This window comes from Heterocephalus glaber, unplaced genomic scaffold (genome assembly GCF_053883595.1).
Source record: "Heterocephalus glaber isolate CG9 unplaced genomic scaffold, H.glaber_assembly_v1.0 deba00001442, whole genome shotgun sequence".
NCBI lineage: Eukaryota > Metazoa > Chordata > Mammalia > Rodentia > Bathyergidae > Heterocephalus > Heterocephalus glaber.
In genome coordinates this window covers 55,845,991-55,872,500 of record NW_028258296.1, presented here as the reverse complement: position 1 = coordinate 55,872,500, position 26,510 = coordinate 55,845,991, and the positions used below count along the sequence as shown (strand labels likewise).

At 47.6% G+C, this 26,510-nt stretch overlaps 2 protein-coding genes and 1 long non-coding RNA gene across 4 annotated transcripts in view; 2 read left to right on the top strand and 1 right to left on the bottom strand.

Moving 5' to 3' along the window:
• The first annotated feature begins 2,615 nt into the window (after positions 1 to 2,615).
• Ankrd35 (ankyrin repeat domain 35) lies at positions 2,616 to 20,758 on the top strand. The gene is given in 15 exon segments (XM_013075437.3): positions 2,616 to 2,739; positions 8,549 to 8,679; positions 9,971 to 10,059; positions 10,407 to 10,471; positions 11,199 to 11,256; positions 11,429 to 11,499; positions 11,798 to 11,904; positions 12,446 to 12,579; positions 12,582 to 12,629; positions 13,625 to 13,662; positions 13,830 to 15,821; positions 18,323 to 18,412; positions 18,621 to 18,686; positions 19,597 to 19,680; positions 20,561 to 20,758. Coding segments are annotated over 14 exon segments (2,991 nt in total). The 5' UTR covers positions 2,616 to 2,700; the 3' UTR covers positions 19,660 to 19,680; positions 20,561 to 20,758.
• LOC110351006 (uncharacterized) lies at positions 7,353 to 8,690 on the bottom strand. 2 transcript variants are annotated; one of them, XR_002398010.2, is made up of 3 exons: positions 8,529 to 8,690; positions 7,914 to 8,055; positions 7,353 to 7,556 (listed from the first exon to the last, which is right to left on the bottom strand). It is a non-coding gene; the product is annotated as an uncharacterized LOC110351006 (long non-coding RNA). The 2 variants fall into 2 exon arrangements; XR_002398011.2 differs by having other exon boundaries at positions 7,353 to 7,548.
• The window catches only part of Pias3 (protein inhibitor of activated STAT 3), a 16,837-nt gene continuing 9,920 nt past the window's right edge, over positions 19,594 to 26,510 (top strand). Inside the window, exon 1 of the mRNA XM_087213354.1 lies at positions 19,594 to 19,680. The gene's annotated coding sequence lies outside the window, so the exon portion shown is untranslated. The remainder of the gene's footprint in view (positions 19,681 to 26,510) is intronic.

Sequence of the window (26,510 nt, the reverse complement as noted above, 5' to 3'; positions counted from 1 at the left end):
AATAAATGGTAACTGTAAAACATTTTGTTGGCCGGGGATTTAGCTCAGTGGTTCCACATCCTGCCTCGCAAGCACAAGGTCCAGAGTTTGATCCCCAGTACCAAAAAAAAGAAAAAAAAAGTTTTGTTACAAAATAACCTACCTTACCATGTTTTATGAAGATTAAGTGAGAAGGTATATTGAAGCCCCAAGTGGTATTCTTGGTGATTCATCTCCCAGACCCTGAAGATTTGTTTCCTCTGTGTGCTATTATGTCCTTCCACTATACCTTACTCTAGGCCCCCATGTTCTTTAAAATATGCTTTTGAGCCCCTAAGATGATAATTAACTGATTAACTTACGGATTTTCTTCTATTTCTTCAGATACCCAGATGTCTTCTGGGTCCTCTTGTGATACCCAGAGTTCTGGTATCTCTGAGGAATATGCACACTTCAGCACTGCTCTTCTACAGACCGTGTGTGCGCCTCTTACCTAACCCTGAGGATCATGGCCTGCCTGGGCTGTTAGGCAGGGAGACTGTTCTGCTCCAAGCTAGTGGAGTTGTTCTGTGACAGGAAAGGGTCTGTACTGCCCCTCCCTGCACTTCCTGTAGACTGTCACTTGATCGGCCCTGTGGAGCACACAGTGCCTGGGGCTGGAACTGAGGATACACTTATCTAGTTAGACTTCCCTCACTTCTTCACTCCCAGGGAGGCTCCAAAGGGAGGTGGGTTTTCTTAATGACTGGTTCATCTACTTCTTTATTCATATGATTTTTTCTCCACCTAGAGATCTGTCTCCTGTCTGTCCTTAGCCCCTGAGTAGGGCTTTTTTCCAACCCCAAGCTATTCTGCGATAAGCTTGTTGCCCTTTTCTTTGGAGCAATACCAGTTTGAGAAGTAACTGTGAAACAACAGGTTCTCCCCATACACTAGAGTGTTCCTTTGTTCTTGTTGTTTCTTTGCTTCCTTCCTTCCTTCCTTATCAGATGTTAAGCACCTAATATTTGCAAGCAATGGGAATAATATAAAATATAACTGCTAGCATCAAAGAGCCCAGCCTAGTTAGTAGAAGAAACAAGAATGTAAAGAAATAATGGCAAATATAAAGAAATAGTTGCTATATAATATACCAGTAAATACTAGGAGTATGTTGCACACAGAAGGCATCCTTTGGGGGGAGGGGGTGGCAGGGTTTTAAGGGAAAATTTTACAGAAAAACAAAACAAAAACTTTACTTGGGCCCCACCAAGAGTGAGGGGAGGCATTCCAGGGAGGATTGATCACCAGCTGCAAAGGAAATTGTAGTAATTACAGCAGTTTGATCTTGGGCTCTTTTGTGAAAGTAACTAGAGCTGAGACTGAGAAAGCAGGCAGGGACCTGCTCCTGAAGAGCCTTTTAGCCACATTAAGAACACTGGGCTTTATCCAGTATGTTTTCATATGCATTGTAATGGATACTGTGGCTGCAAGGGAAAGGGGAGATGGGAAGATCAAGTGGCTGCGACACTTCCATAACGAATTATTGAGAATCGGAATTTAAAGGGCAGTGAAAATAGGGAAGATAGTATTTTTTTCTACACCCTCCCCGCATTGAGGGTTTAACCTAAGGTGTACTGAGCTACATCCCAAGCCCTCTCCCATCGATCGATCCATCAATCGGTTTTTACAGTCTCCATAAATTGCCAAGGCTGGCCTGGAATTTATGATCTTCCAGTCTCAGCCTCTCAAATTCCTGGGACTGATTATAGGCGTGAGCCAACACCCCCGCCTATATATATATACATATATATATATGTGTGTATATATATATGTATATATATATATATATATTTTTTTTTTCTTCTCTTAAGAGGGGATGCTTCAAGTAAAAATTCTCTCATTTCCCTTTTCTAACTCCTAGTTTCGTTAAGAAATTGACCCAGGGCCAGGGATTTAGCTCAGTGGTTCCAGCGCCTGCCTCGCAAGCGCAAGTTCCCGAGTTCGATCCCTGGTACCAAAAACAAAACAAAACAAAACAAAAAAGAAATTGACCCAGATCCCCTTTCCCTCAGGTTGCAGCGGGCCACACGTCTTCGTGCTCAGTCCTCTGCTCAGCGCTACACTCTCTTCGCGTTTCCAAACTGCTCTTTTTAAATCCTCTTTTGTGCTTGGGTTTTTGGCGAGAGGCTGGAGGAGAGAAAAGGCAGAGGTAACTGGCCAAAGATGTCAGGATATATAATAAAGTGTCGTCTTCGATGGTTAAACCAGACAGAGCGAAGACCCAAGCCTACGGAGAACTGTCTCGACTCCCCCGCCTCCGCCGCGAGCCGAGGGGCGGGGTTTGGGGCGGGGCCAGCGAGGCCTTACTGCCGTTGACCCCGGGGTTCTTCTCCGTTGGAGGAGGTCGGAGCGGGTAGGTGAGGAGCTGGTGGGCAGGTTTAGATTGGAAGAACAAAACTTGAGGCCAAGCCCGCCTCGCCACCGAAGACTGAAGGTTCCTCGCCCCTGCTGGGCGGAATGGGCCGGGAGAGGGGCGGGGCCTCAGCCCCGCCTTCGGGTTCTCGCCTCTGATTGAGCGGGGCGGGCCGGGGCGGGCCGGGGCGGGGGCGGGGCGGGGCCCCTCTGGGTTTTGACAGCTGTTTCTCGCACAACAGCAGCCGAGTTCGGTGGGTTTGGGGACTTGTGGCCTGGCTCTCCGCGCGTCCCCGTCCCCCCGTGGCCCCGGCCCCGGCCCCGGCCATGAAGCGCTTCTTCTCCTGCTCCAGTTCACAAGTGGCGGTAGGTGCCGAAGGTGTGGGAGAATGGGGCTGGGGTCCAAGCCCTGTGGTGACAGAGCCCTGAGTCCCAGTCCAGGCACCCGCGCCTCATCTCTTCGTTGGTCTTTCCAAAGCTTCCGCTCCCGCAATGCAGTCTGCCAGCCCTGCTAACTTAACTTAGGTGTGTCATCCATAACCTGTCCGCCAGCTTGATTTGCCTTCCTAACTTCTGCCCTCTCCGAGATCCTTTCTCTCGTCCTTGCACTCCCAACTCCTGGTGTGCTTTCTGCAGCCCTGTCTCCTTCCCAAGGCCCTTTTCTCTAATGCTGTGTCTCCCCAAACTGGAACGCCTACAAACAAGCATCTGTCCTGGACATGGCCCCTGCCCAGCCCTTGATTCCACTCTACCCGCACCCCCACAGTTGCTGCCACACAGCTCCATTTTCTACCCTGGCCCTGTACCCACAACATAGCCCTTCCCTGCGGCTCCATGGTCACTGTTTGCTGTCATCCCAACGAGTACTCTCTGCCCTCGCCTCCCCCTAACCTTTCTTCATAGTCTCCTCTGTCCTTGCCTCATCCCAGCCTGTGCCACTTCCACTGCCATTCTCACCAGCACCACTGAACCCCAGGCATCAGCCTGAGCGTCTTTCCACTCCGAGCTCCCTCAGCAGCATCCCTGTGTTCTCTCCAACCTCTGCCCCACTCTGACCACCCAATCCCACTTTGCTTTCTTTTGCTGGACCTCCTCGTGCCTGCTTACTGTGGGTTAATCTTGCACTCTAGCCAGCCTGACAAGCACTGCCAGAGGATGCGTGGTTGCCTGCCAAGGGACTAGGTGAGTTGCCTGCAGAATCCACCCTGCCAGTTCACTGCAGCGTCTGGTCATCAGACTGGTTCTTGGGCCGGCCAAGACTTTGTGCCTGTTTCTCTCCAGTGTTTTCCTTCACCCTGACCCTCACCCAGTTGTTTAGGACATGTATTCTCTGTTTCCTATGACTGAGTTTTGGAAAAGGGATGGTGAGATGAGAAGAGGATAGAGTGGACTTATCATGACAGTTCCCTGCACAAGTCACTGTATTCTTTATGTTTTCCCAGAAGAAAACACAAAGAAAATTACAGAAGGTGATGGCGTAGGGACAGTATGTAATTTCTCCTTCTCTAAAAATTCCTTACAGAAAGACCTCTTATTTGGGCATGGAATTTTCTATGGAGATTGGGATTATGGGTCATTTAGAAATGAATTAGCCAGCTGTCTGTAGTAATGTTGCTGAGCTAACTCAACGTAGTGGAGTCATTCATAATTGAATATGAGAATGTTCAGTCAGTTCACTCTGCATGGGCAGGCCACAGAAATCTGCAAGAAAGCTGTGAGGCAAGAGTAGGAACTCTGTTGAGGCTTGTCCTTGTCCCATTTACATTTGCCTCTCTGCTTAGTTTCTCCACACATTGATCAACCACTCAAAAGGCATTTACTACGACAGACACAGAAAAGGAGGCTACCCAGACACTGTCTTAACTCAGAATGATTTTCTTATACCCGTGAACTTTTCCCTAGACACTGAAAATCCTCAGGATTGCCCTACCTTTCAGGTTTGTGGAGTCTGCCTCCTCCTTAGGAATGGGGAACTACTCCATTCTTCCTGATCCTCTCAGCCTTGGGCAGTGCCTCCTTTTGAAGGTGATTGAATGAGCAATGGGCTGGATCTTAGGATTTGTCACCATCCCTCCCTCTGTCCTTCTTGACTCTATCTCTCCAAGGGTTTGGTCATCAGGCATGTCCATCCATTCTAAACTCTTCTGGGTATAACAAGATCTTAGCACAATGGGATTAAAAGAAGGAAAATTGGGTAGATTTAGAATTATCTAGTGGAAAGAAAACTTTTTTCTCTGTCAGACGGGTTGCAGAAAGCTTAAAAATAAGTCAGCTTCAGCTGCAAGTTGTTGCCTCATGAAACTTACCCACTCTTCCCCTGATAATTTCCCCCCTACACTGGGTCTGTTTGTCAGAGAAATGGTGTGACAGCCTTCCACCCCATGGCTCCCCAGTCATGCTAGGAGATTGCCTCTCCCTATCCCTGTTTGAAACCTTGAGGCTGGGCCAGACACCAGTGCCTTTAGAATAAGGTAATGACTGAAAGATCAGTGAGCATTTCAAAATCAGTCTGTATTATCCATTATACAGGCATCAACAAGCTTACAAAACCCAGCTCCTATAATCTCATTTTCAGTCAAGTAGAGGATGGATACTTTTCAGACTGTTTTTCCTATGAGCTTATTTGACCTAGTTCAGAAGTGGAGGCAGACCAGAAAAATAGCTTTAAACTCTTAGCACTGGATCAGTACAGAGAGAGTTGTGGAGGGATTACGTCTGAAATGTTCAGAGTCAGGTCCTGATTCCTCCAGGGCAGGTTTTTTATTCGCATTCAGCTGTTCTGCAGCACTTGCTCTCTCACTACCTGTTGGTGTGCGCCTCCATCCTGACAGGAGGCTTGTAGGTATGCAGCAGAGATAGGAGAGGGTACTTCTACAAAAGCCCCCTAATCTCAGCCCTAGAAATAACAAAACTGTATCCTTGTTATTGAGGCTTCTGATTAATTTGGTGATTACTCCCATATAGTGGTGATGGTAATTAAATATTTGCTTTCCAAAGTGCTAAAGTGAGCAATAGGCTAGATTTTTTTTTTAAAGAATTAGAAATTGGACCCAGGGCTAGATGGGTAGGCAGATGCTGTACCACTGAGTTACATCCCAAGCCCTTTTTATTTTTATTTTTACTTTGAGTTGAAAAAGATCTCACTAAATTCCCCAGGCTGGCCTCTAACTTTTGGTACTCTTGCTTCAGCTTCCAGAGTAGCTGTAATTTTACAGGTGTGTTCCTTTGTGGATCTTGAAATTTGGAAGCATCCCTGTTGTTCTTTTTTTTGTTTTTGTTTTGTTTGGTGTACTGGGGATTGAATTCAGGACCTTGCACTTGCAAGGCAGGTGCAGTGCCACTGAGCTAAATCCCCAGCCCCCTCTTGTTCTTTTTTACTTCAGCTCTGCTGAGGTATTGTCATGAAGAAATTCCACTCATTCTAAACTCTTCTTTGGATAATGAGATTATAGGGAATAAATTGGGTGATTTAGAACTATCTAGCAGTATGGAAATGTATCCACATTGCTAAGAAGCAACTTTACTATCTAATCAGCCAGGCTGTTACTCATTCACTGATAGGAGTGGGATCTCTTGCCCCCACTCCTAGCTGGAGAAGTTCGAGCCCAGGAACATCCAAAGTTTGCCCAACGAAGCCTAGAAGGATGGAGATTGGAACTAAGATTTACTATGTAGCTACTACATTACTGATCTAGATGTTTTATATATTGTTGTATCATTAGGAAACTGAGGTTCAAAATTTTTTTATATGCTTAACATTCACAAAGGCAGAAAGTGTTAGAAGAAAGATTTTGTTGTTGTTGCACAATTTTTGGAGTTTTTAAAGCTTGAACCCAGGGCCTCCCATTGAGCTATATCCCCAGATCTTTTTTCTTTTCATTTTGAGTCAGAGTATCACTAAATCACCCAGAATGGGCTGCGATTTGCAATCTTCCTGCATCAGCCTCCAGAATGCTGGGATTACAGGCTCACACCACCATACCCAGCTAGAATCAAGGTTTTAAATAGAGAACTTTAGGCTGAGGTCAGCTGATAGCGGTGCTATGTGGCGGAGGCGAGTTCCAGCTCTTTCTTTTCCAGTGGGAGACCTGGTTCCCAAGGGACACTGGGAAATGTGTTCATACTTGTCAGAGTCTATCAGTATGTGGAGGTGTCATTTTGCTTATTTTGTGCTTTGAGAATTAGCCTGTTTGGAGACTCTTCTCCTTGCAGGGAGTAGCATATGAGGGTGGGTGGCTTTGGCCTAGAGGCAGCCTGAGACTGTTTATCTGGAAATAAGTAATTGTTTTTTCATAGCTCTGTAGTAGTGTGGTGTGGTGTGAGAATTAGGACTGGGCATCAGGCCGGGGATTTAGCTCAGTGGCACCGAGCCTGCCTTGCAAGCACAAGGTCCTGAGTTTGATCCCCGGTACTGGGGAAAAAAAAGGACCCAGGTGGTGTGAGTTCTAATCCCAATATTACCACTGTTCTGTGATCTGGACAGTTATGTAACTTCAGTGTGCTTCCATTTCTTCTTCCATCAAAGAGATAAAATAATATCAGCCCTAACTATTTTCCAGGGATATGGAGAGTCTAATAGAAATAGTACTTGAAAGACCATGAGGAGTTACAAGTGCTGTACAGGAGTAATAACCTCAACATGCATCTGCCCTAGATAATTTTATGTTTTGGGTATTTAAATCTTTCCAGTTAATTAATTAATAATTTGCCCTGGTTGTATAAACAGTATTTGAACATGAATTACTGGGCTTCCACAAACCCCATTTTTCTTCACCTCCTCTTATAACCTCTTTCTTATTGACATTATATCTCATAAAACATAAGGTCCCACCACCAATTTCTTACTATTTCCTGTATTGTTATAAGGATGCCATGCATTTCTGTGACTTTACAGTTTAGAAAGAGATTTTATAGATATTTATTTATTCAATACTCATAACATAATGAGAGAGTTATTACTACTCACTTTAGCGATGAGAAAACAGGTTAGAGGTGTTTAATGGCTTGCGCTAGGTCACACAGCTAAGCCAGATTGGTCCCAAACTCAGTCCAACTGACAAAATACGCCATCCCAAAGATCTTTGCTTTCATCCATTCTTCTTTTCCCCTCTCTAACCACCAGGTTTTCTGTACTTTCACTCCTGGCTGTTTTTACATGGCTCTCTCTTTCATGCCCTGTAATACTTCAATTATTGTAATTACTCCTCCACGCGAAAAACTCAAGCTAAAATGATAGAATAATGTATGCCCAGGTGTGGCTGTTGTCTGGAACAGCTGCTCCCTGCCAGGGAAACTAGAAGGGAGGAGAGGGAGGAGGAGGGGCACATCTTCTTCTGCCTTTTCCTCTTACTGCCTCTTCAAACATAGCTAGGAACCTATCTTTGCTTTTTGGTGGTTGTTTCCATGGAAGGGGAAAGAGACTAGCTAAAGGGCATAGAAAGATACAATACAGGAACAAAGAAACCCTGGGATTGCCCTTCCAATTTTAGAGCCCAAAGCCAATAGATAGAGATGATAGGGTTAGGTATTTGGACTCCTACCTGTGACCCGAAAATAGGTGCCTTCATTTACTTCTCCAACAGTTAACTAAGGACAAAAGCAGGTAGAGCAGCAAGGGGAGGTGGTAGTTAATGTGAACCCGATTAGCAGTGCTCAGGTTGGTTCAGTTTGCTTGAGCAAGACCTAGAGAACCAAAGGAAAGGAGTTGTTGCTATGATTTTTCCAAGTTTGGGCACTTAACAACAAAAATAATCATAACGATGATAAAAAATATACTTGAAATATTATACATTCAACACTCATAAATTCTAATTCAGTGACCAGGCACCTTTAGGCCCAGAGCTGGGAGTAACCAGCAATAGTTCATGATGACCTATGGTATTTTTGAGACAGGGTCTCACTATGTAGACTGGACTAGCCTCAAATTCAGCAATCCTCTTGCCTCAGCCTTCCAAAGTGCTGGGTGGTACACAGTGTGTACCACCATGCCTGGCTGATGGTGCCATATGAATTGGATAATATTAGCTGGCCTCCCTAGGAACCAAATGATCCAGGCTCAGTGCCTTGTGAAACAAGCACATCTCCTTTCTCCCCCTTGCTTGAGATCTAATTATCTCCTCCTCTTCTTTCTCCACCCTCATCCTCCATGTTCATACAATTTGTGGCTCCGGACCAGGTGGAGAGATGGAACCGCCGTGATCAGAAGCTGCTGGAGGCAGTGCAGCGGGGGGATGTGGGACGCGTGGCTGCCCTAGCCTCTAGGAAGTCTGCCCGACCCAGCAAGCTAGACTCAAACGGCCAGTCCCCGTAAGTCTTCCTGGCCCACCCCTGGTATGTGTTCCTTTTGAAAGCTCTGAACCCCATTATGATGTAGGACCAGGAAATGCCTGTAACTTCAGAGTCCTTTGTGTTGTCTTTTCTTTTTTTTTTTTTTTTTTTTTGAGATAGGGTCTCTCTAAGTCACTAACTTGCAAAGGGTGAGCTCAAACTCCTGATCTTCCTGCTTCAGCCTCCCAAAGTGCTGGGATTACAGGTGTGTACAGCACCTAGCTCCTTTTTGGTGTCTTTCTTTCTTTTTTTGGTACCGAGGATCGAACTCAGGTCCTTGCGCTTTCGAGGCAGGCGCTGGAACCACTGAGCTAAATCCCCAGCCCTGGTGTCTTAAGTAGCAAGCATATTGATAAACTTTTACCACATATCAAGTACAGCACGAAGTGAGGGAAGGAGATATTCCTGAGCTCTCTTCACCTCTCAACTCACGCTGATTTTTTACATGTATTTTACTTAGTGCCTGTTAATTTTTTTTTTGTTTTTTTGGTACAGGGGATTGAACTCAGGTCCTTGTGCTTGCGCAGTGGGCAGTGAAACCACTGAGCTAAATCCCCAGCCCAGTGCCTGTTAATTTTACAAAGTATTAGGTTTCCATGTGGTATTTACATGCATGCATATTAATGTATTTTGATCATAACGCTGACTTGAGAAGAATGTACGGCTCATTAAACAAACAGCCGATGAATACGCTAGTTTCTTCATTGCACAAGCGGGAGGGTGTGTGTGCTTGGGAAATTAAGAATGAAGTGGTAGCCATGGGAGTTGCAGGGCTAGAGGGAGTGATTAAAACAACAAAAAAAATACTGTCCCTTGTCACTGCCCAAATCAGCTTTCAAATGCCTAGCCATCTGCTCCTTTTGGGCTCTTTCTGTGACACTTGAAGTCCCACCAAGACTTCTGGGCTCACAGATAGGTAATTAGCATCCCCTGATACCCTCGAAATAGTCTGAAATCCCTTGAAACCTGTAGCTCTTATTTCTAGCGTTCTCTGACTGTGACTATAGGCCACATGGCCTTTTCTTTCTCCGGAAGTCAGGCTGGGGGATTTTCCTCTCTGCCTTAGGGACTGGGTTTGGACCTAATAAGCAAACAGCGCTTATTAAGATTCTCCCTCCAGGGCCGGGGATTTAGCTCAGTGGTTTTGCTGCCTGCTGCACAAGCGCAGGGACCCAAGTTCGATCCCTGGTATCAAAAAAAAAAAAAGATTCTCCCTCCATTCATCTCCTCGTCCGTTTATCTTTCTGCCTCTCAACTGTAATCCTGGCAGGTTTCACCTGGCAGCCTCCAAAGGCCTGACAGAGTGTCTGAGTGTACTGCTCGCAAATGGGGCTGACATCAACAGCAAAAATGAGGACGGTGAGTTACACCGAGCCCTTGGCCTATGCAGCTTGTTGTCCCCTTACCGCAGCAGCGGGGCCCAGGTCACAAGTATGAACACTTGCTTTTCTGCTCAGTAAGTCCTGGCCCGGCATCCCTCTAGGGGCTTTCCTCCCTGCCCTGCGGATGGGGGCACACCTCACCCCATTCTCACCGCCACCACAGGTGCCAGGTGTTGGGGAACAGGAATTTCTGGCCCTGTGTGGCTGAAAGCTTCTCTCTCTAATCTCCCTCTGATTATCTGTGCTTCTCTTGCCTCCCTCCCTGTGAGTCATCTGCATGCATGGGGCCACCCACCCTTCCTCTTGCCCTCTTTCTCTTTCCAGGAAGCACTGCCCTGCATTTGGCCACCATCTCCTGTCAGCCACAGTGTGTCAAGATCTTGCTGCAGGTAACAGCAGCCCCTTGATCCTACCCTTTGAAGGGCAGAAGTAGGCCCAGACTCTCCCAACTTCGTATTATAGTTACAAGCAGTAGTTAGCCAAATGTACCCTTTGTGTCCCCAATAAGAGAGCTGACTATCATGTATTCACTCATTCACATTTATTTTACAGACACCATGTTCACTACTGCCCTTGAAGGTAGTCACAAAGCAAAATCTCAGGCACTGTCGGGCCCTGCTATAGGCAGGGACTGTTGCAATGATGGGCAAGTAGAAGGGTGGAGGTGTTTAAATTAAACCAAAGCCCTACTGTCTATTTGTGAGGAGTTTATACTCAAGTATCATGAAGAGAAATATACATGTCAAATGCTGTGGACAAATTTTAAATAAATCTCTAAAGTATAATTGAGCACATGGCTGCTTTGTTTTTGTTCTTCCTGACTCTTTCCAAATCTCACAATTATTATTGTAAAGTACCAGCCACGGATTCCAGTATCATTTTCCTTAACGTGTTTATTTCCCGTCATCCAATTTTTCTTAGGCACGAGGGCTGAACTTCAAGGTTGTCTATCACCTATAAGGGATGGACGGGGCTTGCCTGGTAGTTGGCCTCCCCTGGAGCCACAGTTCTCCTATTCTTCCCCATATTACCGTGGAAGTTGGTGGCCCAGCTAGGAGTGTGGGATAGGATGTTAACGCCAAGCTTCATGCTGCTTCCCTTTGTGACTATTTGCAGCATGGTGCTAATGAAGATGCTGTGGATGCAGAAAACCGCAGTCCACTGCACTGGGCAGGTGTGTGCCCGGGCTCGTGACAGCAGGGCTGCAGGGACTGTAGGGTGGGAAAGGGGAATGGTGGGAAGGGCAGCCAGAGCCACCTGCTGAAAGGGTCAGAGCAGGGGGTGGGTCATCGTCTGAGCAGGAGTCTTTCACGTGAACTTCCCCTCAACTTCTCAACCCTTCCCAGCCTCTTCCGGCTGTGCCTCAAGTGTGCTCCTGCTGTGTGACCACGAAGCCTTCCTGGATGTGCTGGACAATGTGCGTATCAGATGGCACTGCCCTAGAGGGGGAGGATAACTGCTCAAGAGAGTTTGATTGGCTAAACTCCTTGACCTGAGGTTATCCAATTCTTTCTCCTTCCACTCTTCTTCCCCTTCCTCACAGAGAAGTTAAACCTTATCTTTTGGAGCGCTTCTAATCTTCCAAAAGAAATTATTTAGCGCTAAGAAATAGGCTTTTTTTTCCGGAGGGGTGTGGGGAGAGGAGAGCTGGGCGGGTTGCGTGCAGTTCCTGGTTCTCCCTGGATCCTCCTAGAGCCCCTTCCCACAATCTGCAGGATGGACGTACACCCCTGATGATTGCGTCACTGGGTGGTCACGCAGCCATCTGCTCACAGCTGCTGCAGAGAGGTGCCCGAGTTAACGTCACAGACAAGGATGACAAGTGAGCCCTCCCCGTCTCCACACCCCAATTTCCAGACCCTGACCAGTGTACAAATGAGCCAGTACACAGCGTGTGTGTGTGTGTGTGTGTGTGTGTGTGTGTTGAAGAAGAGGGCAGGCTGGTCTCTGTTCTTGGAAACCTCCTTCCTCCCAGTGATGTGTCAGAAGGACTCTGCCTTCTCCCGGGGCCATCTTCCTAGCATAGATGACCCTGGAAATGGAATGGACACCTCTGGAACCATTGGTTTTCAAGCTATCCCCTGAACAATGAGAGCCTTCTTCCCAATAAAACTGTATGTAGAACTTTGATACTATATAGATAAAAGATGGAGCCCTTCCGATTGTTCCTCTGATTTCTGATGCCACAGCTCCAAGGAATGAGATTTGAAAGCTTCTGGTGTGGTCCAGTGCTGTCATTGGCCAATGTTGTTCTGTTGTTCTCACTCTGCTGAGTAGAGCTTAGCTCCTGAGTGGAATTTCTAGAACCAGAATTCCTGGATTCCATGAGGAAAGCCTATGGTCAGATTTGTCTCCATCCACAGATCAGCTCTGATTCTAGCCTGTGAGAAAGGCAGTGCGGAGGTGGCTGAACTGCTCCTGAGCCATGGAGCAGATGCGGGGGCAGTGGACAGCAGGGGGCACGATGCTCTGCATTATGCTCTGTGTACACAAGACAAGACCTGTGGAGACTGCTGCAGCAGGCCCTGAACAGGAGGCGGAGAGGAGGTAAGAGCTCTTTTGTAATTTCATGATTCTCCTCAATAGCCAAATAATTTAAAAAGCTTCCTTCACACCTACTCTGGACATGGAAGCAGAAGGCTTACAGGTTTGAGTCCAGTCTGGGTAATTTAGTGAGACCCTGTCTCAAAATAAAAAAGAACGAGGCATGGTGATGCATGCCTATAATCTCAGTACTCTGGGAGACTGAGGCAGGAGGATCAAAAGTTTTAGCTCAGCCTAGGCAACTTAGTGACTTAGTTAAATCTAATCTCAAAATTTAAAACTAGAAGAAAAAAAAAGAGCTGGAGCTGTAGCTTAGTGTGAAGGCCCTGGGTTCAGTCCCCAGAACCAAAAAATAAAATCATATAAAATGGGCTGAGGAAGTGCTTATCTGGCATGTGTGAAGCCCTGAGTTAAATCTCTAGTAATGCCACAACATACAAACAAGAACCAAAACTAGTATCCCATTTGTTCCCATGAAGTAATCCATGGGACAAGCGATTGTCACCTTAGTTGAGTTTATTTGTTCCTGCTACTATGAGATGACCTCAGATTCCCAAAAACATGGTCACAGAATTCCTTAATGCAGCCTTGTCTCTCCCTGAGGGTGACTCTGGCCAGTGTTATTGCCAGCATTTAGGAGTCGTAATTGTATCATCTGCGTGATCTCTTGGTCAGTCTCTCTTCCTTACTAGACCATAAGCCCCTTGTGTGACCTGCCATTTCGGTTTTGTTCACCATGGAAGTCCCAGTGCTTGAAACAGTGACCAATAAATGCACACTGAACAAGGTGAGAATGGCTGCATCCCTGGGCTAGGACACTGGCGTTGCTGTACAGCCAGGGATTTACCGGACAAGCATGGCTCCTGGCACCAGGAAGACATGCAGCGAACTTATCACCCTGTGGAGCCACTGCTCTGAGAGAAAGTCTGGAGATGCTGTGTAAGCTAGAAGTCCATGGGTCCTGCCTTCTCTCTCATTGCCTATGTCTTTTCTTCTAGGTCAGAGGCTGGTTCAACACCCGGATCTTGCATCCCAGGTAAGAATCTGTGTTTCCCTCTTTTGCTTCTGACTCACTCAGGCTATTTCACTGGAACCATCTCCTGCTGGTGCTTGGGGCATCAAAATATTCTCTGAGAAGAAAGGGCCTCTGAAGCTAGGTTGGTTGTATGGCCTCACTCTACTGTTCTGTTTATGTCGCCATAGGCGTCTTCATCTGAGCCTCATGTGGGTTCTCCACTTAAGAGCCCTTGGAGAGCAGAGCCTGAGGAGGAGCAGAAGGAAGAGGAGGATGAAGACCCATGTTCAAAAGAGTGGAAGTGGAAGTATGAAGAAGAGCAGAAGAAAGTCTCTCAGTTGGAACAGGATCTAGTTCGAAAGACAGAAGAGTGTAAGGCACAGGCTGCAGCCTTCTTGGGCCTGGAGAGCCAGATTCGAGAGCAGGTGCAGGAGCTAGGGCTCCTTCTATCCCAAGAGCCCAGAGCTCCAAGAGGGCACGGCTCTAGACTCCGGCCTGGAGGAGATGGCATGGAGCAGGGTTGTCCCCTGGACCTGCTGGCTGAGCATATACAAGAGCTAAAGAAGCAGCAGCAGGCTGCAGCCATAGTCAACCAAGAAGCTAAGAGGGTTGAGGAGAACTCAGCCGCAGGAGAGATACAGCATGAAGTCCATGGAAAGTCCCCACCAGAAGAGCAGGGACCACCCCAGAGCCCAAGGTCTGAGGCTACTAGGAAGTCCACAGAACAGCAACTGACAGGGGGCCCCCACACCCTTGTCCCCGATCACACTGGCCAGCAGCCTGCTGACCAGAAAGCAAGGCCTCAGGCCTCAGGGGTTGAAGCAACAGATGCAGTGGCTGAACCAGTGGACACAGCAGCTATGAACCACCTCCTGCTACAGCTAAGGGAGGAACTGGCTGCAGTGTGGCGAGATAAGGATGCTGCTCGAGGGGCTTTGTCAAGACCAGTCCTGGAGGGAGCCCTAGGGACTCCCCGGGCTGAGGCTGCCGCAGCTGCCTGGGAGAAGATGGAGGCCCGGTTGGAGCGGGTGCTGGTGAGGCTGGATCGGGCCAAGGCGGGGCTGCAGGGGAAGCCTGAGGTCCCTGGCCAGGAGTCCAGGGCGGGAGCCCCAAAGGCAGCCCCGGGGTGCATCAAAGAGCATGGAGAGGAGGAGCTGGCCCCTGGGGCCCGAGGAGAGCCCCTAGGGGCCCCTGGAGAACAGTTCCCAGGAGGGGGCTTGCCAAAGGGACAGCTGGAGAAGGAGGTGTCAGCACTGAGACTGAGCAACAATAACTTGCTGGAGGAGCTGAGGGAGCTGGGCTGCGAGCGGCAGCGCTTGCAAGGGGAGCTGCAGTCTCTGAGCCAGCGGCTTCGGGGCGAGTTTGTGCCCAAGCTCGAGGCGCAGGTCCAGCTACACCAGTTGCAGAGGAGTGTGGGGCTGCTGACCGAGGAACTGGCCATGGAGAAGGAAGCCACGGAGAAGCTGCGCAAGCGCCTGGCCTCCCAGAGCAGCGGCCTCCGGGGGCTGTGGGACTGCCTTCCCCCAGACCTGGTGGGCACAGGGCGCGCCCGGAGCGCCGAGGCGGAGCCCCTGGCGGAGCTGCGCGCCTGCATCACCGCGCTGGCGGACAGGCAACGCGAGGCCCAGCGGGCGCTGGCCGGGCTGGAGGAGGAGAACCGGCGGCTGCGGGCGTCCCTGGCCCTGGGTGGGGAACCGGCTGCCTTCTCCAAGGCCCCGGCCTCGCCCCAAGTGGCGGCCCTGGAGCAAGACCTGGGGAAGTTAGAGGAAGAGCTGCGGGCGGTTCAGGCCGCGATGAGCGGGAAGAGCCAGGAGATGGCGAAGCTGAAGCAACTGCTCTACCAAGCCACCGAGGAGGTGGCCGAGCTGAGGGCCCAGGAGGCCGCCAGCCTCCGGCAGCATGAGAAGACTCGTTTGCTGGTGGCCCAGGCCCAGGCGTGGGGCCAGGAGCTAAAGGATGTGCTGGAAAAGTATAATGCGGCCTGCCGGGAGATGGGTCGGCTTCGGGAGGCCGCGGCCGAGGAGCGGCGCCGCAGTGACGACCTGGCCGCCCGGGCCGCGGAGCAGGAGCGCCGGGCCAGCGAGCTCCGTGGCCGCTCGGAGGAGTTTGAGAAAACAGCGGAAGGGCTCAAGGAGAAGACAGAGCGTCTCATGGAGGCGTGCCGGGACAAGAAGGCCAAGGTGAGCAGCGAGGACAGCATCGGGAGCAGTGCTGGGCGTTGTGTGTGTTTAGCAGTTTGCAGACCTGAACCTATCAGCATTTAGTTGGGCGGATTTATGTCCCAGACAGGATTAACGGTTTCCAGGACTGCGCTGCGCTCTCGGGGAGCTGAGGGGCTTGGGGTTGAGATTGGAGATGGAGTAAGATCGGAATAGAACAGACAATAGGGCTTAGGCACTGAAATTTAGGACTCAGAGTTCAGAAGCAGTGTGCACCACGCGCATGGTTCACTTAGCAGGAGGTAAGGCAGGGATCTCACTCTACAGCCGGCTGGCCTAGAACTCACAGTCACCTCCTGCCTCAGTCTTGAGTGCTGGGGTCACAGGTGTGCGCCACCACGGCGGCAACATTTTGACTTAGTGCATCGGCCTAAGGGGTCCTAACAGCTTAATGGGTAGTTGTGGTTTTATTGAAGTTCAGAGGTGACTCAGGGTTCCATGGGTGAAGTAGACCCAGCTGTATCTGCTCTTCTTCCCTCCCACTTCAAAGTGGGTTCCACGAAAGATTTCAGTTAGCAAAGAGGACACCAAAGCAAAGGGGGGAAGTTTGAAAATCACTCTTAGACACTGGAGTTAATGCTTGTTTTAAAAGTGAGTTGAAGCTGAGTGTAGTGGTGCACACTTGTAATCCCAGCACTCAGGAGGCTGAGGCAGAAGGATTGCTGTGAGTCCTAGACCAGCCTGGGCTGCATAATGAGTTCAAGGCCAGGCTGACTACATAGCAAAACCCTATCTCACAAGGAAAAAAAAGTTGAATCTACAAATTTCTATGAGGTATCTTACAAATTCTAAACAATTTTCAAATGAATTTAGTAATTCTAGAACTAGCTATGAAGTGAATTCAGACTTATAAATGTGAATGCATGATCAAATTTAAAGCAATTAAAAAATATAAAGAGCATTTTTACCTAGTTTAGAGTACATACAAATAGAAGGAATGTTATCTAAAATAGCAATCAGGTGGAGTGGGGTCAAAGAAAGGTAGAATTTTTTGTTCTACTGAAAAAGATAAAAGTAAACAAATTGAAAAAAAATATAGCATAGTAGTTAAGGATGTGAGAGTGTCTGGATAGAATTTCAGTTTTAAAATTTATGCTGAGAGCTGGGTGTAGTGGCTCATGCCTGTAATCCCAGCACTCAGGAGGCTGAGGCAGGATGACTGCCATGAGTTCGAGGTCAGCTTGACCTACATAGCAAGACCCTGTTTCAAAAAATATAAATAAAATAAGATGAAACTTAGGCTGAGGGTGTATCTGTGGTAGAGTGCTTGCCTAGCATATGTAAGGCCCTGGGTTCAATCCCTAGCAATGCAAACAAAACAAACAACTTTACTAGTTGTCTCTTAGGATCTTAGGAAAGTTGTTTAACATTTCCAGTGAGATAAATAATAAAGTAGCTGTGAGAATTACATTAAATAAAGTGTTAAATATACTTAGAACAGGGGCTGGGGATTTAGGTCAGTGGTTCCAGTGCCTGCCTCGAAAGTGCAGGGACCCCAGTTTGATCCCCAGTACCAAAAAAAAAATACACACACACACACACACACACACACACACACTCTTATATAAAATATATATACTTATATAATATATATATACACATATATATATACTTAGAACAATTTTTGGCACATGGTAAGTACTTGATAAAAACTAGCAATTGAAGCCTGGTGTGGTAGCACATGGTTATAATCACAGCACTCAAGAGGCTGAGGCAGGAGGATAACTAGTTCAAGGCCAGTTGGAGAGGTGTAAGGCTGCCAGGAAATAGGCCATGAAGCGCATCCAGAACATCCTTGGCTCTCTTACCCTGAAATCTGTTGAGTGGGAGTTCTATAATACCATAGCTCTTGCTCTTAAAAAAGTAGCTATTTTATTCCTACTGGCACCATTCACACCGGGGCTGGCTGTCATTAACTGCATTGGTGCCTCTGCCTCGGAAGCCACTAGGACTCATCTCCATTCCCCTCGGTGGTCACAGCCAGAAGTGGGATAGGATCCAGTACTGAGTGAAGAGCATAGGCCGGGGATGGTGAACCTTTAGGAGCCACCACTGGCCTCGACTATGGAGTCAAAGAGCTCTTGACTGAATCATAATTTCATCACTTAGTATCTGTAGTATTCGGACAAATTACTAAATTGAGGCTCCTTATCTGCAAATGTGGATAATGAGCCTTCCTTCAGAGAAGTATTAAATTCTTCTCAGAAGAAGGCTGTGGTAGGGCCAGGGATGTAGCTCAGTGGCACCCTGCCTGGCAAGTGCAAGGTCCTGAGTTCGATCCCTGGTTCTGTTAAAAAAAAAAAAAAAGGCTGTGTTGACCATTGAACAGGGCAGTTGTATATAAAAGTATCTGGCCCGTATTAAATACCCAATAAAAAGAAGCCGACCTTGACTCTGACTGGTGCTTGGAGCAGGTGGATGACTTGGGCCCCATCGGTTCCCTTTCTTTCCTTTGGCTTCAGATCAAGGAGTTGTTGAAGAAGTTGGAGCAGCTTTCAGAGGAAGTTCTATCAGTGCGGGGAGAAAATGCTCGCCTTGCCCTGGAGCTGCAGGTGTGTTTTGGCCCTCTGGGAAGTGGACACTGCTAGAGAAAAGGGTGGACAATGCAAGTGAAGGTCGTTTGGGAGACATTCTGGGAGGTACAGAGGCCAGGCCAAGGGAGCCGCCTGGGAAAGCTGACCACTTCACTTTACCACTCCCCACACCCGAATGAGCGGGGAGAGGGCAGGGACGTGACTTTCTACTTGTGCCCCCTCCCAGGATTCCCAGAAGAGCAATGAAGAGATCATCACCACCTATAGGAATCATCTACTGAGTGCTGCTCAGGTGAGCGAGGTGGAGTTTGGGAGTGGGCCAGACGTCCAGCTGGGTAGGGGTGTTGTATTTGGAGCCCTTTTCTTTCCAAACTTGCCATTTCTCAGAGAGCTGCATCCAGAGCCAGCTCTGTGGGTCTCTGTAGATAGATTGGGAGAGGTTGTGCATGAATGTGAAAGGGGGGATGTTTGCCCTCCCCTTTCCATTTCCTGACCCATTGGTCTTTTCCTGTCCCCTGTACTCTTGCTTGGGTTTCCTCCAGGCACCTTAGTCCTAACCAAGGAAGAAAAGGTGGGCAGGTTGTTCCTTTAAAAAATGGAACAAGAGCAAGGTCCCGAGTTCGATCCCTGGTACCAAAAAAAAAAAAGCTCTAACAAAATTTGGGGCTGGGGATTTAGCTCAGTGGTTCTGCCGCCTGCCTCAAAATCGCAAGGACCCAAGTTCGATCCCCAGTACCAAAAAAAAAACAAAAAAAAACCCCAAAAAACTAAAAATTGGAACAAGCGGAAGGTCCCGAGTTCCATCCCTGGTACCAAAAAACAAAGCAACAACAATAAAAAAATGGAACAACTGGGCCGGGGATTTAGCTCAGTGGTGTGATGCCTGCCTTGTAAGCACAAGGTCCTGAGTTCAATCCCCAGTACCAGGAGAAAAAAAAAAAAAAGGAATAACTGTGGCTCTGGTGCTTTGCTTCATATTCATAATTGTAACCCTCACAGCAACCCTGAAAAGTAGGCATTATTATCTTCTTGCAAGGAGGACAGGGAAGCAGCCATGGGAAAGCTAATTACTTTAAAATTTAAGTTGTAAGTGAGGATTACAGAAAACAGCAGCATTGTATCACAGAATCTCTTCCATGCCTGTCTCCTCCATTTTCTACTCTTCATCTCCTTTTATGTCTTTCCTGCCGTGTCGTGTACAGGGCTACATGGAGCAGGATGTGTACAATGTCCTACTTCGAATCCTCAGCATGCAAGAGGAGTGAGGCAGCCCTGCGCCCTCAGAGGTAAGGAGAGTTCTGTGTTGTGAGAGGCAGGCGAGGAGGGTGGAGCTTGGAGTGAGGGCTTGGGAGACTTCTCTCCTAGAGGCAACCCGAATCTCCTTTTACCCCCTCCAGGAGTCCTGTGGGACACAGAGCCTTTGAGTTAAGGTCAATTGAGAATGTACAGCATGGGGAGTCATTGGGGAGAGTGAGGACTCTGCGAGTGGCTAGAGTCAGACTCTGGGGCACGATTTATGGGCTGGAGACTGAAGAGAGGGCTTGGGTGATTCTCCTAAGGTCAACGGGAGGCAGATGCCAGTGACAGGAGCGAGGGCACTGGTGTAATCCCAGCACTTGGGGTGCGGCGTGAGGCAGGAGGGTGGAAAGTGGAAGCCCAGCCTGGCAACTTAGCGAAACTCTCTTTCAAAATAAAAAAGTGAAAATGTCTGGGGATGTAGCCCAGTGTGAAGCCCGAGTTCAGTCTCCAGAATCTCTCTCTCTCTCACACACACACATAAACACACACACACACACACACACACACACACACACACACACACAGATGAGTGACAGTAAGATAGAGGTACCGAGCTGTTCCCTAGGGCGGAACTCTACAAATTCCAGAATTTCTCCCTCACTTCTTTATCGTTCATTCAAAGAGCAGCTACTGGGCCGGGGATTTAGCTCAGTGGTTCCACCGCCTGCCTCGAAAGAGCAAGGTCTGGAGTTGGATCCCCGGTACCGAGAGAGAGCAGCTATCTTGCCCTCTTCTTCCCACTCCTATGCAAGTGGTTCTCTTCTCTAGTCCAGAAAGATGAGGGTCTCTTGTAGTGCGTTGACACGGGCAGGAGCAGACTGAGCATATGGCAGTTTGTGCATTTCACTCTTGAATTTCTTCTTTCAGGGAATAAGACCATCCTTGGTTCACAGAGGCTCCATCAAGCTATGGTGGGTGGGTGGGTTTGGCCACGAGGGGTTGTGGGTGGGGCTTCACCTGACAAATGGACCCAAGACCTGAGAACCTAGACCCTGGAATCAACATGGTTGAGGCCAGAGGTGTGGATGGAAACCAGCTCCATGGAAAATAAAGCAGGAAGCAGGATGGTGCTGGGTGTCACTGTTTTGTTGTTTTTCCCTCTATCTATCAAAACGGTGGGTGTGGTACTTTAAGCTGGGTGTAGTACTGTACAACTATAATCCCAGCTCTTTGGGAGGCTGAGGCAGAAGGATCCCAAGTTTAAGCCCAGACTTGGTAATTCACTGACATACTGAAAACTTGTCTCAAAATTTGAAAAGGGGGGAGGGAGGTAAAGGGGAGCTGGGCATGAAGCTCAATGTGAAGGCCCTGGGTTCAATCCCTGGTACCACAAATAGATTTTAGGTTCTAAGCAAAACAGAGCAGAAGGTAGAGAGATTTCCCATGCACTTCTTCCCCGACACATGCACATTATTATCAACATCCCTCGCTGGAATGTCATATTTGTTATAACCGCTGACACATCATTATTGGCCAGAGTCCATAGCCCACATTAGAGTTCACTCTTGATGTGCATATTCCGTGGGTTTAGGCGAAGTGTAATAGCATATGTCTCCCATGACAGCATTAGCAGTCGTCTTATGCCCCTAAGACTCCTCCTCTGTGGCCTGCTTATTCATCCTCCCTACCTTCTCCTGGAAACTACTGCCTTTTTACTGTCCCCATAGTTTTGCCTTTTCCAGAATGCCATGTAGTTGGAATCACATAGCATGCAGCCTTTTCAGATTGGCTTCTTTAACTTAGTAATATATATATTTTAAGTTTCCTCCATGCCTTTTCAGGACTTGATAGCTCATTTCTTTTAGCACTGAATGCTATTCCAGTGTCTGGATATACAAGGGTTTATTTGTCCATTCACCTACTGACGGACATCTTGGTTCCCTCCGAGTTTTGACAATTATTTCATTCCCTTTTCATCACAAACAGCAGCTTTCAACCTTTATGATCCATGATAAGACATCCATTTTATATCCTGTGTGTATATACTTGAAATGATACAAAAAAAGGAATCCTTACCTTACTTTTTTTTTTTTGGTACTGGGGATCAAACTTGGGACTTTGTGCTTATGAGGCAGGCAGCAGAACCACTGAGCTAAATCCCTGGGCTTACTATTTATTTTCTATTCTCTCATACTCCACTCAAAAACTGTTGGTCACAATCCATTCAGTGAAGGGTCAAGACCCACAATTTGACAAGCAGCTCTGTGTCAGTTTTCCATTGTTGGGACAAAATACCCGACACAATCAATTCAGAGGAGGAGATGCTTATTTTCAGCTCCTGGTTTCCGAGCTTGTACCCCATGGTGGGCCCGCTCCATCACTGAAACATCACGGAGAAGGGGCGTGGCAGAGGTGAGCAGCTGGGCCCAGAGCAGCATGGAAGTAGAGAGCAGGGGGAGAGCCCACAGAAGGAGGGGCCAGGGACCCAATACAGTCCCAAACGCCGCCTCACATCCCCAGGACACACCTAGAAATGTGCTTTACTAATCTTCTAGGCATCTCTCAAGCCAATCAAGTTGACAAGATTAACATCACAAGTCCTCAGTGAAAATGAGATTTGACTTCCTTCTTTCTCAAATTTCTTTTTTCTACCCTCCCCATGCCACTACTGGGAGTGAACTCAGGGCTTTTGCACGCAGCTATGCCCCAAGTCTGTCAATCCATGTATTCATCTATCTATCTATCTATCATTTTGAGACAGGTTCTCATCAAGTCATAAAACTGCTCAGGCTGGGCTCGAATTTGATTCTCCTGCCTCAGGCTAGTGCTGGGATTACAGGTACATACCTTTATGTCTGGCTTTTTATTTTTCTTGGCCAACTTTTACTTTTTCTCTAATTCCTGAATTCATAATCTATCTACCCCTGCCCCACCTTTCCATAGCTTCATATTTTACTTTATTTTTTGGTATGAGGATCAAACTCGAGACCTTGTGCTTGTGAGGCAGGTGGCAGCACCGCTGAGCTAAATCCCCACCCCCGCCCTCTATTTTATTCTTTTATTTTTTTAAATTTTTTTTTTTGCGGTACCTGGGATCAAACTCAGGACTTTTCGCTTGCGAGGCAGGCATGGTGCCACTGAGCTAAATCCCCGGGCCCCTCTATTTTATTCTTAAGGGTGCAGAACATTCTCCCTCTTGCTATAACATCTTCCACTGGGCCTTATCTCTGCCTTTTTATTTCCAGAAGTTCTGGAAAGACAGAAGCACCAGTCAATTTCCCTTTGTTCATCTCTGATCCCTATGAAGAATCTTTAATCTGTTGGAGAAGAATCTCATTCCCAAATTAAGCTCCCCTCTTTTCCACAGGGCCCCAAAAGTCCCATATCCATCCATAAATAAGAGTATAAACTCACAAAAATTCAACAGCAATAAGAAACACAGTGGAAGATATATATGAAATATGAATAGGTCCTGCTCTAAGAAGTCAGAGTTCTATTGCTCCTATGATTCAGGGAGTCTTTGGGCAGAGCAGTATGATCTTTTTAAAGGGAAGTTGAGAAACTTGGATTATCTTCAAAATAGTCAATGTAAAATAACATATTAAACGATTTTTTTTTTGTTTTGAGACAGGGTCCCACTATGTAGTTCAGACTGGCTGTGAACTCACTCGAGGTGATTCTCCTGCCTCAGCCTCCTGAGTTCTGGGATCGAAGGTGTGCACCACTACACCTGGGCTAAAGGATGTGTTTGATCAGCATTCTTTGTTCCCTTTAGAAAGAGGGATGAAAGTGGAGTGCTGTAATGGCAGCCCTTGGGAGGCTGAGGCAGGTGGCTTGCTGCAAATTCAAGGCCAGCCTGTGCTTCATAGCAAGACCCTGTCTCAAAAAGCCAAAACAAACATTCAGTCTGATTCCTGAGAAAAGGAGGACAGGATACCCAGAGTTTGCTTCTTGTCTTTGGTTCTATTCTGGGACTGAAAGAATGTATCTCTCTGCCACTTCCCCAGGCCTCCGCCTTGCCTTTTCCTGCCCCTCCTCAAGCCAGGCTGCTAGGTGGGCGAATTCCTCCAAAATCCAGGAACAACCTGGAGGTCCTCACACAGACGCCTCTGCATTCCTTCTCTCAGCCTGGGCCAGAGAGCTGCGGCCTGGCAGTGGAGGCGGTGTTCAGAGACAGAGTCTGGCTCCAGAGAATGGAGGGGGTTGAGGCTGCTGTGGAAATGAAAGGGAGGTCAGGTGGGAGGCGGGCGCAGCTCCACAATGGCTGCGGAGGCTGGCTCCAGAGTTTAGCAGAGGAAAAAACCATCTGGAACATGTAGGTCAGACTCTCGACAAGGTGCAGGCCAGCGCTGGGGCTTGTTGAATGGCTGCAAGCCTGCTTTAAGGCTAAGGGAATGGAGAGAGGGGCATTGACAGAGACAGGAAGCAGCAGTGCAGCTTCTTCTGAAGGGTCCAGGCCATTGCTGTTAAAGGAGCAGAACCCAGAGTTGGCAGAGAACACCAAAGGACACATTCCTACATTACAGTGGCTGTGGGCCAGGGAGAAGGGAGAAACTGCAGAGCGGGAAGGGTCCTGAGACGGGAGGTCACTTGGCTAAGCTCCAGCATGAGTCAGGAAACAGCTTTGGTGATGGAAGCCTGGCTTTTGGCTTTTTGGAAGCAGATCCCAGGATAGCTGAGCTGTGGGAGTGGAGTTACAGGAGTGGAACCTACCCAGCCCCTTGTTTTCCAAAATAATCTTCCAAACAACCTCATAAACTGTTATCCCAACTCCAAACCCCGATTTTTTTCTTGCTATCATAAATATTTTTTCCCCAAAGTAACTCTAATCCCAACATTCCTTCTGTTCTTCCTGGGCTGTCTGTGCAACAGGACTTTGGTAGGGATTTACTCTGGCTTCACTTCTCCTCAGTCTGCAGGCTTCAGATGGTGGGAACCTCTGGGTGAGAAAAGGTGGAACTTGGCAGCCATGATGGGCTTCAGACGGGCTCCGAATGCTGCTCTCATCGGGAACTTGGTCCTGATTGGCAGTTTCCCTCCTTTGCTTGTGTAACATTAATTATTAAACAGATATTTAAGGAGTCTACTGTGTTCCAGATACTGAGGGTAGAATATGAAGAGGATGGAAAAGATTTCTTGTTCTCATGGAGCTTCTATGGAGAATGAGATTTAAGTTCCTTGGTTCCCAGTTTCTGTTGCTGTGTAGAATGCAAGAATTTATAATTTCAAATTAACTTCGTGTGTGTAAGTGTTGGTGCTGGGGATTGAGTTCAGGGCCTATGCAGGATAAGCACGTATACTACTACTCAGGTACACCCCCAGTCCTAGCTCCAAATTAATTTTTTTTTTTTTGGTACCAGGGATCGAAATTGGGACCTTGTGCTTACTAGGCAAGTGGTGGGACCCCTGAGCTAAATCCCCGGCCCTTTTGTTGTTTTTCGAGACAAAGTCTCACTTAGTAGTTCAGGCTGGCCCTGAGCTCACTATGTAGCCAGGCTGGCCTCAAACTTGTGCTGATCCTCCTGCCTCAGCCTCCTGAGTGCTGGGATTACAGGTGTGCACCAACATGCCTGGCTTCAAATTAATTTTTAAAGGACAGCCTGTCTTGTAAATTTGTACATGTTTATTGAGGTATAATTGATTGCATAAACTGCATTTGAAGTACCTAACTTGATAAATGTTGTCATATATATATATATATATATATATACACACATATATATCAAACAAATTCCAAACAATCAAGAAAATGAACATACTCATCCCTCAAGTTGCCCTGTCCATATTTCTTTAAATCCTCCCTACCCTCCCCCTTGGAACTACTAAAAATTTCTAGAAAATAATCCATAGTAACTTTTCATCTGGAGGACAGAATAGAGAAACAACAAAACATGACTTTAGGGCCTGATGAAGACTCAAGTGTTAGAGGGAGAAGCTGGGATTTAGAACAAAATACTTAGCCCAAGCCTGTATTCCCAGCACTAGGAGGCTGAGGCAGGAGGACTGCCTGAAGTTGGAGGCCAATGTAGGGATACCTAGTGAGTTTAAGGCCGGCCTGGTGAGAACTTGTCTCAAACTAAACCAAACCAAAAACAAATATTAGCCCACATTAGCTCAGAGGGCCACAGGTTCAGGCATCTTTAAATATCAAGGAAAGAACCTGTCAGGAGAGGGTGGCCATCTTCCCTAGAAAAACCCCCTACAAAGTATTTGGACATTGTTTGGCCCAGCAGGTGCCTAGGAATAGAGGTAGGCTAGCACCCTCAGTCTTCTGGCTTAGGTGGTTCATAGGAAGGCTCACACTGGAGGTTTAAGCTAAATGGCGAGATTATTACTAGTATTTATGAAAACATTTTATTTTGCCTGCTGATTATAGGTTTAACATGTCTCTGCTGCTAGACTGTGAGGTCTTGCAAGGCATTTATGCTCTCAACACCTAACAATTCCTGATCACCGCTCAAATATATGGATATACTACCCTAGTTAGTATTTCTATGGATTCAGAAACAGATTTGCTCTGGGACCTGCAAGTGAGACAAAGCGCCTGGAGGGCCCAAGGCTTAGAAGAAAAGAGAGCAGGCAATTCAGAGAAGGCCAGAAAGAGCCCGTCTGTGTGTGTGTGTGTGTGTGTGTGTGTGTGTGTGTGTGTGTGTGTGTATAGGAAAACCTTTCCTCTGTTCACTTTCAGCTACACCAGAGATGGGATCGCTGGTGATAGTTTTCCTCTTTGGGGTAGGGGGTCGAGGGCCAGTTGTAGAGGGTTTAGGTTAGGTCCACTTTCCATTTAGCAGCCCACCCTTTCCACTAGGGAGGGAGAGGTCTCATTCCAAGAAAAAATTTCTTTACAGTCAGATCCCTGGTCCACACGTCCTTAGCT